Here is an 18,535-nt window from a genome sequence, read left to right as displayed (position 1 = left end):
TCTGTTAACTCATTTTCATGTAAATCTAAAGCAGCTTAAAGTAACCTCTGGCTTAACATATGCTAAACATAATGGGTGCTATAGTCATGTCAATGACCAGCATGTGGTTTATTAGTAAAATTGACTTTTTTACATGGAGGGCACATCAGATAAATCAGTTTGTACGATTTACACAATTTACAGAACCCGAGGAACTCATCATTTCAGCTTCTTGTTTAAGGCAGAAATGACACAAAACAAAGTATACAATGTGTTGGATTTTCATGTTTTATGGGGACATTCCATAGACATTATGATTTTTATATTGTACAAACTGTATATTCTATTCCCTAACCCTCAACCTACACCTAATCCTACCCATCACAGAAAGCATTACACTTACATTTTCAAAAAACATCATTCTGTATGATTTTTCCCTTATCTGGAGTATTTTTTATAGTTTTGAAGGAAGCAGGGGCTGCATTTATTTGATCAAAGAAACAATAAAAACAGTAAAATTGTGAAATAATATTACAATTTAAAATAACTGTTTTCTATTGTTACACATTTTAATTCCTTCAGACGTCATTCTTATATGCTCAAGTAACATATCTTATGATTATCACAGTTGAAAATGCTTAATATTTTTGTGGAAACTTCAGAAGAATAGCATTTATTTGAAAACTATTTAAGTCTTTACTGTCATTTTTGATCAATTTAATGCATCCTTGCTGAATATAAAATGTATAAACTTACAGTACAGTCCAAAAGTTTGGAACCACTAAGATTTTTAATGTTTTTAAAAGAAGTTTCGTCTGCTCACCAAGGCTACATTTATTTAATTAAAAATACAGTAAAAAACAGTAATATTGTGAAATATTATTACAATTTAAATAACTGTGTACTATTTAAATATATTTGACAAAGTAATTTATTCCTGTGATGCTATGCTGAATTTTCAGCATCGTTACTCCAGTCTTCAGTGTCACATGATCCTTCAGAAATCATTCTAATATGCTGATTTGCTGCTCAATAAACATTTATGATTATTTTCAATGTTGAAAACAGTTGTGTACTTTTTTTTTCAGGATTCCTTGATGAATAGAAAGTTCAAAAGAACAGCATTTATCTGAAATACAAAGCTTCTGTAGCATTATACACTACCGTTCAAAAGTTTGGGGTCAGTAAGAATTTTTATTTTTATTTTTTTGAAAAGAAATTAAAGAAATGAATACTTTTATTCAGCAAGGATGCAACAAATCAATTAAAAGTGACAGTAAAGACATTTATAATGTTACAAAAGATTAGATTTCAGATAAACACTGTTCTTTTGACTTTCTATTCATCAAATAATCCTGAAAAAAAAATATTGTACACAAATATTTTGTACAATTGTACACATTAAATGTTTCTTGAGCAGCAGATCAGCATATTAGAATGATTTCTGAAGGATCATGTGACACTGAAGACTGGAGTAATGATGCTGAAAATTCAGCTTTGCATCACAGGAATAAATTACTTTTTGAAATATATTCAAATAGAAAACAGTTATTTTAAATTGTAATAATATTTCACAATTTTACTGTTTTTACTGTATTTTTAATTAAATAAATGTAGCCTTGGTGAGCAGATGAAACTTCTTTTAAAAACAACAAAAATCTTAGTGGTTCCAAACTTTTGGACTGTACTGTATTTCAAAGAGAAAAATCTGACTGTCCCCACACTTTTACAAAGTAGTGTCTGCCTATATATAGTTAAATATGTATATTTTTGTTTAATTAATTTTACACACATTCCCTTTTAAATTTGTATTGTTTATTTTCTTCACCTTTTCTGTTTTGTTGTAATACCTATCATAAGAAAACACACTGCTGCTCCCAGTCCAACGATAATTCAGCACGGAAATAAACTTTTTAGTGTTTGATTGGTTTTCATTTGTATTCTAGTGAAACATCTGCATTAACTATATTTGGATAGAAATAAGTTAATTTTCTGACCCCTAAAACAGAAATCAAGAAAAACACATGTTGTGTGCAGACGGAGGAAGTGCTCTACCTACATTTACACAGATTACATTACAGCCAAGACACACATACCATAGAACAAAAGCCTTCCTCACATGAAAAAAAAAAAAAAAAAAAACACTTCATAGCAGTACCGGACCCTGAAATATACTTAAACAGAGAGAGTCACGCAAGGACAGTACACCCTTCACTCTTACAGACACACATAAATCCCAGGTTTAATATTAGTATGCAAAGCCTTTTTTCTCTTACAAAGACTGGTAGATTAGAGGAGGAGTGCCTGGAACATTATATCTCCCTCTGGATGTCTCTGGGACTAATCAATACACCAGCATGATGGGAGATTACCCAGCCATGAGTAAAATGCCTTTAGCCAGAGGAGTGTTTTCTACATGTTGTCCTCCAGATTGTCTTTCATAAGAGAGTGGGGGCTGAGTTCATTTACAACTTGACAAGCATAACGTTCCGCTCAGGTGACATTACCCCTGGAACTCAATGACATAGCTGCTTAAGCATGTCTATTACGAAAGGTTACAACCAGGCTCCCAGAGTGCCATGCGATGGACATTAACATCTCCATAAATCGCCTATTGAATTACTATCAATACAAATGCCACAGGACCTGGCTGCAGGCTATTAAAATGTAGTGACCCTGGAGTCCACTAGGGGGTGGGCTATCAGCATATAGCATTATTGATTATTAAAGATCACCATTAAATCAAAACTGACAATTCTTTTTTTCGTTTTTCTTTTTTTTTTTTTTACAGAATGTTGCAGTGTTTATTATAAATAATTCAACCATGCACATTATTATTGTTTAAAAATTCATATGCCCTCGTAATCTTTAATCAACAACATTAACCTCCCTTCCACCCATTTTCACAACTAAATCCGCCCAACTGCTACTCAGAACTAGCCCAAAACTAGTTTCAGGGTGGGTCCCCTGAAAAAAATCCGGGGGGTGAAATCAGGGTTCCCCTGGAAAAAAAAATCACATTCCAGGTGCTAAATATTATGTTATTTGGGGTCGCTTCAACCCGCGGACATGAAAAACAACCTGCAACAGCAATGTTAAAGTAGCCCAATTCCAAAGGAAAACCACATACTTGGCAACACTGCTTCCACCTCGCAACGACATCTTCATGACACATGTGTCGGCGGAGGGTGTGACTAAATATCCTCCAAAACTGACTGCAAACGGGCAACTTCCTGTGATCGAATCAATTCCCATGGATAAAATCAAGTCCCGTCCTACATTTTTGTCTCATTCCAAAAGCTATTTCACTCAGATATACATCACAATAGGGAAATCAAAAATAGAGAAGACTATTGCAACTTCTGTTTCATTTTGACTTTAAAATACTAAAAGAAGCTTGTTTCCAGTGATCATAACATTAGAGATCAGAGAGGAGTATTCCATTTGTGTGAAATAACAAAGAATCCGATAAACACAAAACATGCATTAATCAAGTAATTATCAACTGAGTAACCAACTGACACTTGAACCAAGTTAAGGTAAAAAGTGTTCACATCCGTTCATGCCTCATATCAGGCAGGAAATAAGGCTCCTAGGACTTCCTGAAGAGGTGCCTGCAGTGCCCCAGGCTGCCCGACAGTCAGGCTAACCCAAAGTAAACAGTTGACAAAGCATTTCATCCGTTAAGTTCTGCACAGTTATAGCAACGTGAGAGGGGGTAGTCAGTTCTCACAGCTGAGGCAGGACATGTGATTTAGCATACTCAGCCAAACCTAACACACTAACAAAGGAGCAACAAAGAGCCTGATAACAACCTATAAAAACATCCTAATTGGAAAGGTTCATAACTTTAAAAGTTATATAAATATTTACGGGTGGAGAACATTAGCTGCATTTAATTGTACATTAGTTAATTTCCAACTCTATGTTGTTATGTTTTTCAAGATCTACAAAAAAAAAAAAGATTCTAGCTAGTTTGCTTAGTTTATTTAAATGAAATAAGCTGAAACAACACAAGTCTTTAGATTTTTACTAAATTGTCATTTGTACTCAATTTAATTACGTTACATGAAATAAAATTTGTAAAATCTTAAGTTAACTTAAACCATTTATGTTAGGACTACATGAATAATTTCTGTTGCATTGACTAACACTTGCTCCATACTTATATATATATATATATATATATATATATATATATATATATATAAATACACAAATCAATAGCACACTGTTGAGCGCTTTAATAAAATGGCTTCATTCATGAAACTTTCAAAAATAAGTGCAATCAATCGTATTAATTAGTGTGTATTAGTGTGCACAGAATCTCTCCTCCGGATTTAGAAAAATGCTTCATAAACTCCAGATTTGATAGTTAAACATATGTCAATGAATTCCAATCATTCGTAAACAGGGTGCAAGTGCAAGATCACTACAACAGCTCATTAATTTTGCTCACGCATATCAAGGCTTTCCTCCATCACTCACCATTTTTGTTTTTACCAGGTTTGTGCAAAGGACTGATGTAGTAAGACAGTGATTTTAAAAGATGAAATTCAATGGACGCCTTATTAATGATGCATACTATGCACAGGCAAGTAGATGGACTCCAGAAAATAAATGCAACCGTTTAGCATTTTCATCCCCCACCCCCCCAAAAAAAAACAACAACAACAAAACAAAACAAAAAACAGATATATAAAGAAAATGCTTAACCGTTTAGCATGCTGCATTCTTATACTGGACTCATCTGCTCATCTGTATATAGTGTGCATCATCAATAAGCTGTATGAATATGATCTTTTAATATCACTCTTTAGGCCCTTTAAGTGTTTTTCATGTTAAGCTTTTTAAAATGTCCCACTATTTTAAGTGACTGAAATACTATGGCAGGTGCTGTATATGGATCACAATTGCCCAAAACCTCCTTTTATTTTCATATTTTTCTTTTTCTTCATTTGAGAGATGATCTAATTAACAATGGCTTGAAATAGATGGAAAATTTACAGGCCTGTGCTGCGGTTCAATGCATGTTTTACCCTCCAGGTCTCCGTGCCATTCACATGTCTGAAAACTATGAATTGTCTCCTGCTTTATAGCTGAACTGAATTTAATAATTTATGAATTTTGCAACATCAGCACTGTCATTGAACTAAATTGATATTCAACATTGCACTTAATTGAAGCTGTATAATCACACTATAGAGCTACTTTACAGCTGAAATAGAAGTCAAAATGGATAAATTATGCAACAATGTTGTATGCACCATTTATAAGAGGGTGGGATCAATTAACACTTTTACGAATGCAAAAATGTACATTAGAATAGCTTTACAAATGTTTTAAACAAAAATTAATTCTTTTTATGTTTAACGAATGAGGCCCAATGTGTGCTATAATTTTGCAAGGACAGTTACCACTTACATTTTCAGCCAAAAATGTAAAAATCTAGTCAGAAGCCATTAAAATTAATGACTTAAAAGATTAATCTCTTTTATATATCTATATATATATTCAATGCATTTAAACTACTGGTCTATTAAGCATTATTACTGTTTAATGACTTATTAATTAAATATACAAGTGTTACCACATTTATCCCCTTCAAATTTGAGGAAAAAAAAAAAAAAAAAAAAACATTCCCTATGAATTTACAAAATGTGAAAACATTTAAAACTACATTGGTCATTTGTATGAGGCCACACTGCATGCAGACACATGCTGCAGACTCTTCCTATTGGCTGGACAGCAGTAACATTTAGATATGGATGGGCAGATGGCAGATGAGACCATAGAGATGGAAAATCAGTGATTGATTCTATGCCGTTTTCTTGTGAAACTCTCTCCCTTTGAAATCTACTGGGGGTGATTAACGAATCTGTCAGGGTCACTTACACACACACACACACACACACACACACACACACACACACACACACACACACACACACACACACACACACACACACACACACACACACACACACACACACACACACACACACACACACACACACACATTGGGTTTCCATGTTTTATGGGGACTTTCCATAGTAATTTTTATACTGTATAAAAGGTATAAAAGGTCAAAAAATACTGGTACTACTATCTTTGTGGGGACATTTGTTTGGTCCTCACAATGTAGGGTTTACCAAGACCATACACACACATGATGTACCGATATGTGACTGTTCTCCAGTGGGATTACCTACCCTTCAAGCATATATTGACATGACTACTATATGACAACACAAAATTCATTCTTGCATGACTAAGTAAGTCAGGGCACGTGTACAAGAACGCATCATATTAATGATGTAACACACATCAAGCTGCACTGTTACAATGCCTCAGGTGGTGACAGATATTACTGCTGGACCACTGGACACAGTCTTACCATGCAGTTCATTGCAAAGTGGTTGTGCTGGGTCTGCAGCTCCAGCACGTGCTGATGGTTGGCTCCTATCTCTGTGTAGGTTGTCAGGAACAGGCCTTTATTATGGACAATCCAATCAAACATCTGTTGAGAGGAAAAATGGAAGGCATGAACTGTAAAATATATCTATTGTTTTGATGTTATACTTCAATACACTCTCATAAAGAAACTCTCTATCACTCTATCACACACTATCAAAAAAAATAAATAAATCCTCAAAACACGACTTAATTGAAATTTTAAAGGATTTTGTCATTTTCTATTTAAAAGGATTGTATTCAATCTTGCTTATCTTTGGATTTATAAGTCGACAATCATATCAATCCATGTTTTTTTTTTTTTTTTTTTTTAAGAGAAATTCTGAATCATTATTTATTATCTTAACACTTTTATATTACTGTATACAGACTGGTATAACATTTAACTGTGCTTACTCATACACTACCATTCAAGTGTTTGGGGTCATTATGATTTTTTTAAAGAAATTAATACTTTTACTCTGCAAGGATGCAATAAATTGATCAAAATACAATTATGTTAATTTAAATTAAATGTTGTTATTTTAACTTACTATTCATCAAAGAATCCTGAAAAAAAAGGAAGAATATTAGAATGATTTCTGAAGGATCATGTGACACTGATGACTGGAATACAGTATTTTACTGTATTTTTGATCAAACAAATGTAGCCTTGGAGAACATAAGAGACTTTTTTAAAAACACAAAACCTTTGAATGGTAGTGTACGTGTAAGTTATGGTTTATATTGTACTGTATATATCCATTAGAATGTGATGTTAATCCGACAGTATTGTAACAAAAATATATCTGTGTTGTCTCCATGTGATAAAGTCCTCTTTGTCATTCTAACAATATATAAGATCGCAGCATTTTAACAGAATCCCCTGAAAAACAATTTGGTTGTGCATATATAAACACTACAGCAATTTTTCCCTTACAAGACTGTACCAATGTAAAAAAAATATAATCACCAACAAAAACTACCAAAAAGTTCCTTTGTAACTTGGTACCATGCAAACCTGAACACTGACTCCATTACTGACTGTGATTCCTTTACTGTTCCATGGTACTGGCGGAGTGACATTTGCATAATGTGTAACTTTTGCATAATGCCATCCTATGGCCTTCAATGGCTGCCCATGAACAACATCTACTTTAGAGTTGTCAAAAGTACGGACTTTGGTACTGATCGGTACTGAAATTTAAAAAATATGATGCTTTGAGCATTGTTGACAGGATTCGTAAACACCTCTGATTGGCCATTGTGTTGACACGCTCATCGGATATGTCTGTGATTGGCTTCAATGATCAATGCGCAGCTAAGTCTGAAAGCACACGGAATTGTTTGAATTTGAAAGCGTTTTAAAAGCGCGAGCAGGAGAGCTTGAAAGCAGGTGTCTATCAGCGGACTCGGAGGGGTTTAGAGAGACATAATCCTTGAACAAACAAAGTTTTCAGACTCTGAGAAATTAGGTGATGTGCAATGTATTTTAGGTATTTTTTGACCTTTGATGCATGCATTTCTATTGTATGAGACCTCCAAAACAAAATTAGGAAACTCTGAAATAGCATTATAGGGGCACTTAAAGAATATAAAATATAGAACACTTGAAATATCATACGAAATTAAATAGAGTACAAATATTAAGTAAAAAATTATCTTTGTATGTTGTATCTTCTATATGTTATTGTCCTAACCTGTCAAGTTCTGTCCTTATTAAACCTCACATATACTATAGTATGTTCATACCTTCTCTGCGTCCTGCTGAAAGAGTCTTAGCTGGAAGCACTGATCCAGTTTGACTTTGCGCATATGCCAGGCTTGGTGGAGATGTTGGCGTGTGCCGTGAAGTTTATCAAGAAGTGCCTGGACTTTTGGAGCTAATCCCTGGATATCTCCTCTGCCTTTCTCCCCACACTGGATTCGTTGAAGCAGGCATTGACCCTCACCATCTAACTCCTCAACGGGAGCTTTAGTGACCTTTTTCTTTAGAGACGCGTGTTCCTCCATAGCGCGCCGAGACCCATCCAGGTCTGACGGCAGGTCCCGCTGGGACACCATGTCTTGGAGTTCTTCCAAACGGGCTAGAATGCGAGCTGCATTGCTTGTGAAGTCTTCAAAGGCCACTCGGACTTCGATCCACTCCTCATGGTCGTAATCCAGACTGCCCTCAAAGTCTGGAGTCAGCTGGGAAGGATCAACCACTTTGGTCAAACCTTCAAGGGACACCATGATGGTCTGAAAGGATGAAAGTAGGACACTTGGGTATATATATATATATATATATATATATATATATATATATATATATATATATATATATATATATATATATATGGGAAAATATATAAAACTAATTCAAAATATTAATAACAGCTATAATAGTATCTCAATTATACTACAATAACACTGCCCCAGGAAAGGAAGTTAAAATTAACTAAATATTTTAAGACAGCATCCTAACTGAAATTTGGAAATTAGAACTGTTTTATTTCAGTTTTAGTTAAAACAATATAGCTATAACAACACTGAATTGCAGAATCAGTAGGCAACACACTAGGTTTTGAAATCATGTTTAATATCTGTTGAATTCTATTTTGATATCTGCTTGATTTTGCTATTGATATCTCTGCACTTTCCACAAGTCTTGACATATACATACATTTTTGGCCAATTGTCTTCATTTTTGCAATTTACCATCACAATGTATTATTTTACATGCGGGTGTGCTTTTTGATGTGACATCTTTACAACAACCAAAACAGATCACTGCAACCTCTGATAATACTTTGGCAGCTCTGGGCTCTGAATGGATCGCTTGTGTCAGTGGGAGGTTTCCAAGAAGCTGCAATCATTATTTAAAACAACATTGCAATTAAACTCTGATTGGATGATGAATGCAAACCCTATTGGATCAGTTACATTGAACACTTTACTTAAAGGAGCCAGAAAAAACATTCCAGAGATTGCAGCTCAGGTCATGTTATTAGAGACAACAGCAGACACATGAGGGGATAGTGGACACTTGAGACTTGGTGGTGGATAGAGAGCAGAACTTCAAGACAGTCTGGACTGCATTATATTGATGCAATTATATGTATTTTCCAGTGTTTAGGTGTAAACAGCTTCAAATCATATTTGTGATGCAGTTATAAACGCCTAATATGTATCAATTACATATATATTACAATATAATAAAACTTTTTAAGCTTGTGCTGCACTAGATGTGTTAATTTAAGAAACCTCCATTGGGAGATTAAGCCTTCAGATTAAATATAACACTACTGCATGCGTCTTCCTCTCAGCTGTTTGATGAAATAGGTCAGAGGTAATTTTGACAGCTCTACTTTCACACCAGCAAGATGGAATGTTCTAGTAAAACATAAATAGATTTTGTTATCACTTTATTTTTATTCCTTTAATTTTTCCTTGAAAAAAATGTAATCTCAGACAACAGATTTTAGAAAAATCCAAAACAACATCTTATTGAATATAATGTAAACATAACTTCTAATTTGTTGTCACTTTCTTTAACATTACATTAACATGTTTAAAGTGCTTACCTCAAATTCAAACTTGGAACTGCCGAAATTCGTCCTCTGTTTCTGCCAGAAGTTGTCAGGCTTGATGATGAGAGCGACGTGGATGCAGGAAGGAAACGATTCCTGTAGGATCTTCAGCAGAGGTTTGATAGAGTCCCATTTAGATCCTCGCATATCCACGATGACCGTGAATCCATGTCTGCTCACCTCCTCACTACACAAACAAATAAAACACAGCATCAGCTCTTCTGCAAACTGCTGACACTCACATCATTAGGGACAGCTAAATGAGAGACGCTTTTTTCAGAGATATCTACAAATCCTTCTCGATTTAAATAATTTAGTGCATCAGATATAATGTGAAGGGACCTTGCATGGAGAAAAAAAAAAAAAAAAAAAAACACTTACCCACATATAACATGTAAAAGGTAAAAGAAATCCTTCTTGCTAAATTGACAGAAAACTGCTGTAGAACAAAAATAAACAAATAAAATACTAACTAAAGAGCTCTCTAGCTTGAAAAACAGCCTGTTAACTCGAGAGTGTTTTCATATCCACAGCTGCACTTCGCTGGTCTGACTCTTAAACAGGAATGAGCACTGAACAACTCAAAGTCATTCTGACCTCCCTCTCTGTGAGAGAGTGAGAGAGAGAAAGAGATAAGGGGGAGGAAGAGTGAAAGATGATGGAATAATGATGTGAAATAAGATGAGTGAGACAGAGAGAAAAGAGAAGGGGATAACACGACGTGGGGTGATATATGTATACTACCATTAAAAAGTATGGGTTCAATACAATTGTTTATTTTTTAGAATGTATTAAATTGATCAAAAGTGGCAGTAAAAAAATTGCAATATTACAAAAGATTTATATTTTAATCAAATTCTGTTCTTCAAACTTTCTGTTCATCAAAAAATCCTGAAAAATAACAAAAATATTAAGTAGCTAATGGCTGCTGAAAATTCAATAAGAGACTTGTTTTTTAAAAAGTAGTTACAAATCTTACTTACATAAATAAATAAGCAAGAAAGCATGCCTGTAATTTTAAGTGCTTATATAAACTTTAATTTATATTAATTGAAGTAATGTTCTTTAAATCGCTATTTTAGTGTCGGTACTAATTTTCTCAATGGATGAATGTTGTGTGTAATTCCTGTGGATGAATTTGTCTCTGTAAACGGTAAACAGTCTCTGATGTTATCATTGCATCATGTGAAAATTGTTTTATATAGTAATATGAGTTAAAATAATGAATAGAAGTGATTTTATTATACTAGTCTATATCAACACATAAAACGTAAAAGTCTTATGGGTGTACATTCAAAACAGTCTGTGTTTAGACGTTTATCCTGGTGCAATGCCTTGCCCTATACACATCCATTTTAAGGGCAATACTATACACACATTTTGGGTTTGATCTCTAATTGATGGACAAGTTATAATTATTTTATGTGGTAATTGATGGCATGGAGCTTAACTTGTATAAGGTAAGGAATGTTAATTTACAGTCTGAAAGAATGAGAACCCAAGAGTAAGGAAGAGAGAATATTCTTAGGAGGGAAGAAATGGAAGGAGGAAAGAAATGGAAGAGGGATGGAGGACAACCGGTGTGGCCTGAAGTCTGCAGTTTCAGGCCAAACAACATATCTACACCCCTGGCTATCTGATATACACCAGACACCAAAACCAACAACCGTAAGCGTCTATACACTCCCTCTCTAAACGCTTGTTTTCCTAACCAGGGGCCACATCTGTGTCTCCAACATAATACTGAATATCTGCACTTCCAAGCAAAGGGTCAGAAGTAAGGAATGACATAGGTTTTATGGTGGGGACGTAAAAGGTGTGGACATAAAAGCAGTCAAATTATTGCTAGGGACAAATCAGTAGTCACTGGATATTGGTATAGGGACATGTCCCTATCACCCCTACTAAATTTTATGCCCTTTAAAGTGTGTTATTTATTTTCAAACTGTCATATACTCTGTGCAAAAGTGGAGAATGGACCTCATTCATGTATATATATGTTTTTTTTTGTTTTGTTTTGTTTTTTGACAGCGCTCGTCACTGTCTCTTTTTACCCAGCCGTCCAATCACAGTGGAGGAGGGGTGGGACAAATTCTACAACAACTGAACAACAATGGAGAACTTACTATTGCTGGTTAATGCATTTTTATATTGAGTGATATTCTTCAAAATGAGATACTAGTAACACATTACTGCCTGGCATATTCCGTATCATCATAACAACCTAAGGGTCTTAGCTGGAAAAATGCTGCACCTCCAAAGTGGTCTCAAACACCACCAGATGGCCGTTTTCAGAGGAGGACCTGACATTTTTTTAGCTTGTCAAAAATGCTTTGGCGGGCACACGTTAACTGAATATTTATTGTTAGGCATATGGCCATTTAGTCTCTTTAGCATTTATGCAGTTTACTGGAGCAAAACCAGAGGAGGGAATTCAGAAGATTCCACAGCGTTCATGGACACGTAATTTACGCAGTTGTAATTCATAGGCTGGGATTATGCTAATTGTAAATGAGCGTGCACTCGCGTCCTGTTTACGAATGATTGGAATTCATTAACATACACACGTTTGACTATCAAATCTGATGTTTACGAAACGTTTGTGAATCTGGAGCAGAGTTTTCTATAAGGAAGATGTCTGTTTTATGCGCAAATTACTCAGAATTTACTCATATATTTATGAAAGTTTCATGAATGAGGCCCAATGTGTTTACTGCCATCGAGAAGTTGAGATTTAATTTATGTATTATTCAGTGTGGCTCAAACACAGTGATTATGGACAACATAACAGAAGTAAAGTTTGGAAGAACCCTGAGGCAAATGATAACCTACATAAAGTTTTGAACTGTGCAGAGCTGGAACCCTCTGGCTGAAAGCAGAGATTCACGTGGAGCTGGTTCAGTTTCACTGAGTCAAATCAATGCTAACTACAGAAGGACACAGCAGGGAAAAGACAAACTGGCCATGTGATGTCTAAATAAACCAGAGAACTGGAAGCTTCAAAACCAAAAATTAAAACCAAAAAATTTTCACAAAATTAATAAATAAATAAATACATTAACTAGACTTTAACTCAAATGCAAATGATCCTTAACTCACCACAGCAATGCTAAGGTGTTCTCGGTGGCTGCTAGAGAACGGCTATGCAGTAGAGTGTTTAAGACTGGGAAAAGCTTAGCCATCTCCTTGCCACAGGCATGACGTGTGTTTATGAATATAGATATGAAAACAAATTAAATTAAACAAATGAAAACTTCCGTTCAAGAAGTGAAGGTGTTTCCTTGAGCAGTAGTTTTCATTTCATTAGAAACATACATTAGTAACCCTCCAGAACACCATTTAGCAATGCTATAGCAACCACCCAGAACACCCCAGCAGCTGCCTAGCAACACACTATCAGTTACAGTGAACACCCTAGCAATCACCTAACAATGCCATAGCAACTAACCACAACACTCTAGTAACCACCTAGACACACTTTAGCAACCCTCTAAAGCACCATATGATCTGACTAACATCCCTAGCAACACTCTGAGACACCCTAGCAGCAACGCCACTCAGAACACATCAATGCCATAGCAACCACTCTGAACACCCCAGCAGCCACCTAGCAACATCCTAGCAATTGCAAAGAACACCCTGGCAACCAGTTAGCATAAGTGCAGCAAACCACCCGGCAATGCCCTAGCAATGCTTTAGCAACCACCCAGAACACACTAGTAACAACCTTAGCAAACATCTGAACACCCAAGTGAGCACAACAAAAGTCAAATCAAGTCACCTTTATTTATATAGCACTTTTTACAATGCAGATGATGTCAAAGCAGCTTTACAATGATAACTGGCAAATATTTTGGTTGCACAGCAGCTCTATAAGAAAATGCTGTCATTGTCCAGCTTAAGTAAATTCAGTATTGACTCATTTTGTTGTAAAAATCAATAGTTATTAATTTAGTTAATTTATCTATACATCAGCTCTGGAGAAAACAGCGATGTCATCGTCAATTCAGTTTGCATACAATGGTTTTAATGCAGGCAGATCAAAAACACTGTTGAATATCAAGTGTCTCCAACTAAGCAAGTCAGAGGCAACAGCAGCAAGGAACCCAAAGGTGACAAAAATTAAGAAAAAAAGGTCAATTGTCTATTGTCAGTAGTGTAGATGTATGAAGCACCACTCACACAAAAGTCACTTTCTGTTTGTCAATGCAGTGAATTCACACATCCAACTGAACCTGCTGCGAACCCCTTCACGAGAAATTCCTAATCGCATGTATTCCTATTAAAATGACTGGATTTGCCGGTGAAAATTCAAAGAACAATGGTAAATGTGACCACACTTTTATTGAAAGGGCAATTTTAAATGAATTGGCCAAAAATAGATAAAATGCATGTCTATTTTTCCTTGAGCAGCTGTTCACATGATTCAGTCTCATATGATCATTCAGAAATCATTTAAATATGCTAATGTGGTGGTTAGGTAACATTTCTTACTAATATCAATGTGGAAAACGTGGATTCTTTGACTAATATAAAGTTCAAAACAACCGCATACATTTTAAATTTAAAGGAGAAAGCTATACATCAACCGTATGCAGAGATGGTGCAGAGTTCTGATGATGAGGCGTATATTGGGATTGTACAGAGACCTACAGATACTGCCATCAAGATGACTTTCCAGGGAAGCAAGACAATGCCAGGCCTCATTCTGCACGTGCTTCATCACAGTGGTTTCTTAGACACTCCAGACCGAAGAAGAGATGTGCTTGATTACCTGCCTGCAGTCCAGATCTGTCTCTTATTGAAACTTTATGGCGCATCATGAAAAGGAGAATCAGACACAGATGACCACAGACTGCTGAGCAGCTGACTTTTATCAGGTAAGGTTGGGCAAAAATTCAATTTGCAAAACTGACACAATTAGTATCCTCAATTGCCAAATGATGTGATGTGACGCAGTGGTAAACATGCCACTGTCCCAACTTTTTTGGAGTGTGCTGCTGCCATCAAAATCAAAATTTGTTTAAATTTACAAAATACAATTAAGCTGGTCAGTAAAAATAAGGAAATCTTTTATTTGTACTTTTGTCAGCTAAATAAAAGTTAAAGAAAATTAACAAATTAGAGATTCTTAATTTTATTGCATTTTACAAAATGTGTTGGGGTTGTATATCAAATGCAGGACTATCTTTCCTTGAGCTGTTAAGGTGAACACAATGGTGACTGAACCGAAACTTTACAATTCCAGCTGCTGGCTGGCTTCCATGCCTGTGCTCCCTTGGAATCAATCCCTCAATGTTTCGACTGGCTGCACCTGATCTATTATGGCTATGAATTGTGTTGCATAATAATGTTCACACTGACACAAAGATGCACAAACACAAGTAGTACCTGGGGATGCCTGCGAGGTACGCAATAAGTCGTCTAAGGTCTTCCTGTCGTATTCTGTCATGGTTACTCCTGGCTGGAAATGTAAGGACTGGCCCTCCACGACGATCTCTTCCACCTGCAGGTCAAATAAAAACACAATTTGTTTGGCTGGAACTACAACATCTGTGTCACTCAAGCATTAGTAAAGCAGGGCAATGTCTCATGTCGAAACAAAATTGAGTCCAACTGGCATACCTACTGTATATAGTGATGCTTTGGAACACCATGGCCTACTTATCATGGCTGACCACAAAACTCTTAAAGTAAAACTCTTTGACTACCTGCAGTTTTTGTTTAATACGGAATATGATGCCTAATAGAGTAATATCATTGCTTCATATCGTTATTCCATACCAACTTCCATTAAAATCTCTTTGAAGTACAGAGGTGGAAGAAGGGCAAAATTGGAAATGAGTTTTATCTCTACTTAGGCAAGCTGAGCTGACGATAAGCAAGTTGGCCTGCCAAAGATTAAGATGTTCGTAAGCTATCTGGGTCAGCAGCCAGCTAAACACTCACTGCATTTCCCCAGTGATGCTGCTCTGCCTTTGAGCTCATATATCTGAGAGTGTTAAAGACTGTCACTGCAAATAAGTTTCCTCTTGTTAATATTCATAGAAATCCAGGCATTTGGATAAGAAGCAAACACTTCTAAATAAATGACTTAGAATGTAATTGTAACAATCTTCTGTTTTGGCTTCACATTCATTCTGTTTTGCCTGAGTCCTCTGTGATTCTCACCTGATCGTACTTCCTTTGATTACTCTGTCTGTGTATTTAAACCCTTATGGTACGTTTACATGGCAACGAATGTCAGATGTTTTTAGATGAAAACGCTTTCAAAACAATCCCCGTTCATACGGATTCACGACTAAAATCGCTGTAAATGTCAAATGCTGACTGAAAATGCGACAATTTGAGTGAAGAAGAGACATTTTGTTCTTAGCTTTATAGTTCGAAATGTCCATTCAGTATAAACTCAATGGTATTGTCGGCAATTTGAGGCTGCAAAACGCTTGAGCTTATGTAAAAAGGTCACGTGCTGCGTTTATCCAATCAATGACACTGACACCGCAAACATGCAAATAAGAATGTTAACCCAGGGTGTAGGAATGTACAATGTGAAACGTCAGCTTATGAATACCCAGGGTTAATTGTTAACCCCGGGTTAACAAAAAAAAAAAAAAAAAAAAAAAAATTTGAGCAGTGTGAAACGTGCAGCAAGATAACCCAGGATTTCATTTACCCGGGTTTAGAATGACCCAGGGTTAACCATTTCAAGTGTGAAAAGCACTATTCTTTTACAGAACACTCGAGCCAAACGTGCATGATCATTTCACAGATCCGCATTTTTGTTGTTTACACAAAGATGATAAAAGTATTGTTTTCAAAAACTTGCAATTTGAAAGCTGCTTTCAAAAATTTGCATTTCCAGGCCCCCAAAACACAGCTGTCATGTAAATTAATTGGCAAAACGCAAAAAAAGGTTTTCCATTTTTAGGTGAAAACAGTGTTGTGTTAACGTTAGTTTCACTTTGTTTCCTCTGTTCATTGTTCAGTGTCATCTTAGAGAACATCTTGAGAAGTGTTATTAAAGACTGTGTTGGCTTGATTATTTGTAGTGGGAAACAACAATTTTCTATTTTAATATATTTAAATGTAATTTATTTCTGTAAATTTTCAACAACATTTACTCTAGTTTTCAGTGTCAAATGATCCTTCAGAAATAATTCAGAAATATGCTGATTTTGTGCTTAAATAACATTTCTTAGTATTAATATTATTATCAATATTGGAAATATTGCTGTTGCTACTGATTTTAGCTGCTGCTGCAGAGCAAGTACAGAACTTGCCACTACTACCAATTAGGGCTGGGCGATATATCGAATGCTTTTGTCACGCGTATTTCGTCAGTAAAGCCGGTTCCCTGATTACCGCTAAATCGCCATCACCTGCTTTCAAATGGAGCGGCATTTAATAGACCGAGCCGTAGATCACTGATAAGACACGCAATATCGCGTTCAATATCGATATATATCGCCGTCGATATTGAACGCGATATTGCGTGTCTAATCAGTGATACAGTGGAAGCCATTCAGCTGTGCTGCAAGCAGACTGGGTTAAGGACTTCAACAATCAGCCTGCAACATCTAGAGTTTCATGATAGAAATTTCTATAATTGATTTACTGTTTTTTTTTTTTTACATACTTTTTTTTACATCCTCCTTGCTGAATAAAAGTATTATTATTATTATTATTATTACCTGATAAGAATGCCACCTTTTCCTTAAGGATTGGAAGAACTTCAATGGCCTTCATGTCTTCATTTCTGTGGAACCCTGGAAGGATTCAAAAGCTGGTAAGTCTCCAAAGCACATGATGACAAACACATTCATTCACACAACTTGTAAACAGGAAAAGCAACACATGATTTCATTTATCCATAGCTTGATGAGTCTACATTTATGAATCAGCAACCTACAATTATGACAGGATAATAGCTGAAACATGCCCAGTATTATTCCATTCAGATTTTTATTTACTTAAATGTGTTTAAATGTCTTTAATTATATGGTGTGCCATTAATAACATATTTAGTGCTGTATGTCATGGCCTACCCAGTCAGAGACACATGCCCGCTCCACCCTCTCCTCCCCAACACTGATCTTCATTCTCTCTCTCCCCCGCCCACTCACCAGATGGCAAGATCTTAATTCATCCACAGCTTTGCCAATGCATGTGCACATATAACATGCTAATGTGTACTCATTGACACCAATCTCCCTCAATACAAAAAGTGTCAAAATCTTGCATTAAAAAAACTGGCAAACATATCTAAAGAATAACTGGGACATAAAGTCATCTGGAAAGCACTGTGTTCTGCTTTAAACATCTTGTTGAACATCTGATTAATATCTATATGTACTGTACAAATTTCATTTTTGTTTTTGAAAGAGGTATCTAAAGCTCATCAAGGCTGCACTTATTTAAAACAAACAAACAAACAAACAAACAAACAAACAAACAAACAAACAAACAGTAAAAACAGTAATATTTTGAAATATAATTAAAATTCTCTATTTGAATATATCTTAAAATGT

At 35.6% G+C, this 18,535-nt stretch overlaps 1 protein-coding gene across 5 annotated transcripts in view; it reads right to left on the bottom strand.

The window, feature by feature from the left end:
• Positions 1 to 18,535, bottom strand: part of triob (trio Rho guanine nucleotide exchange factor b) — a 173,830-nt gene that overhangs the window by 101,923 nt on the left and 53,372 nt on the right. For all 5 annotated transcript variants that reach the window (XR_010896419.1, XR_010896420.1, XM_067400860.1 and 2 more), the window contains exons 3-7: positions 17,699 to 17,773; positions 15,396 to 15,510; positions 9,999 to 10,191; positions 8,185 to 8,673; positions 6,377 to 6,499 (exon numbers count right to left, since the gene is read on the bottom strand). Coding sequence is in view for 3 of the 5 variants with exons in the window: in XM_067400860.1 (XP_067256961.1) it covers positions 6,377 to 6,499; positions 8,185 to 8,673; positions 9,999 to 10,191; positions 15,396 to 15,510; positions 17,699 to 17,773 (995 nt within the window). In the remaining 2 variants the exon portion in view is untranslated. The remainder of the gene's footprint in view (positions 1 to 6,376; positions 6,500 to 8,184; positions 8,674 to 9,998; positions 10,192 to 15,395; positions 15,511 to 17,698; positions 17,774 to 18,535) is intronic.

The sequence above is a fragment of the Chanodichthys erythropterus genome, chromosome 2, assembly GCF_024489055.1.
Source record: "Chanodichthys erythropterus isolate Z2021 chromosome 2, ASM2448905v1, whole genome shotgun sequence".
Classification (NCBI taxonomy): Eukaryota; Metazoa; Chordata; class Actinopteri; order Cypriniformes; family Xenocyprididae; genus Chanodichthys; species Chanodichthys erythropterus.
Note: the sequence above shows the minus strand (reverse complement) of the source record. Positions and strands in the feature narration are given on the sequence as shown.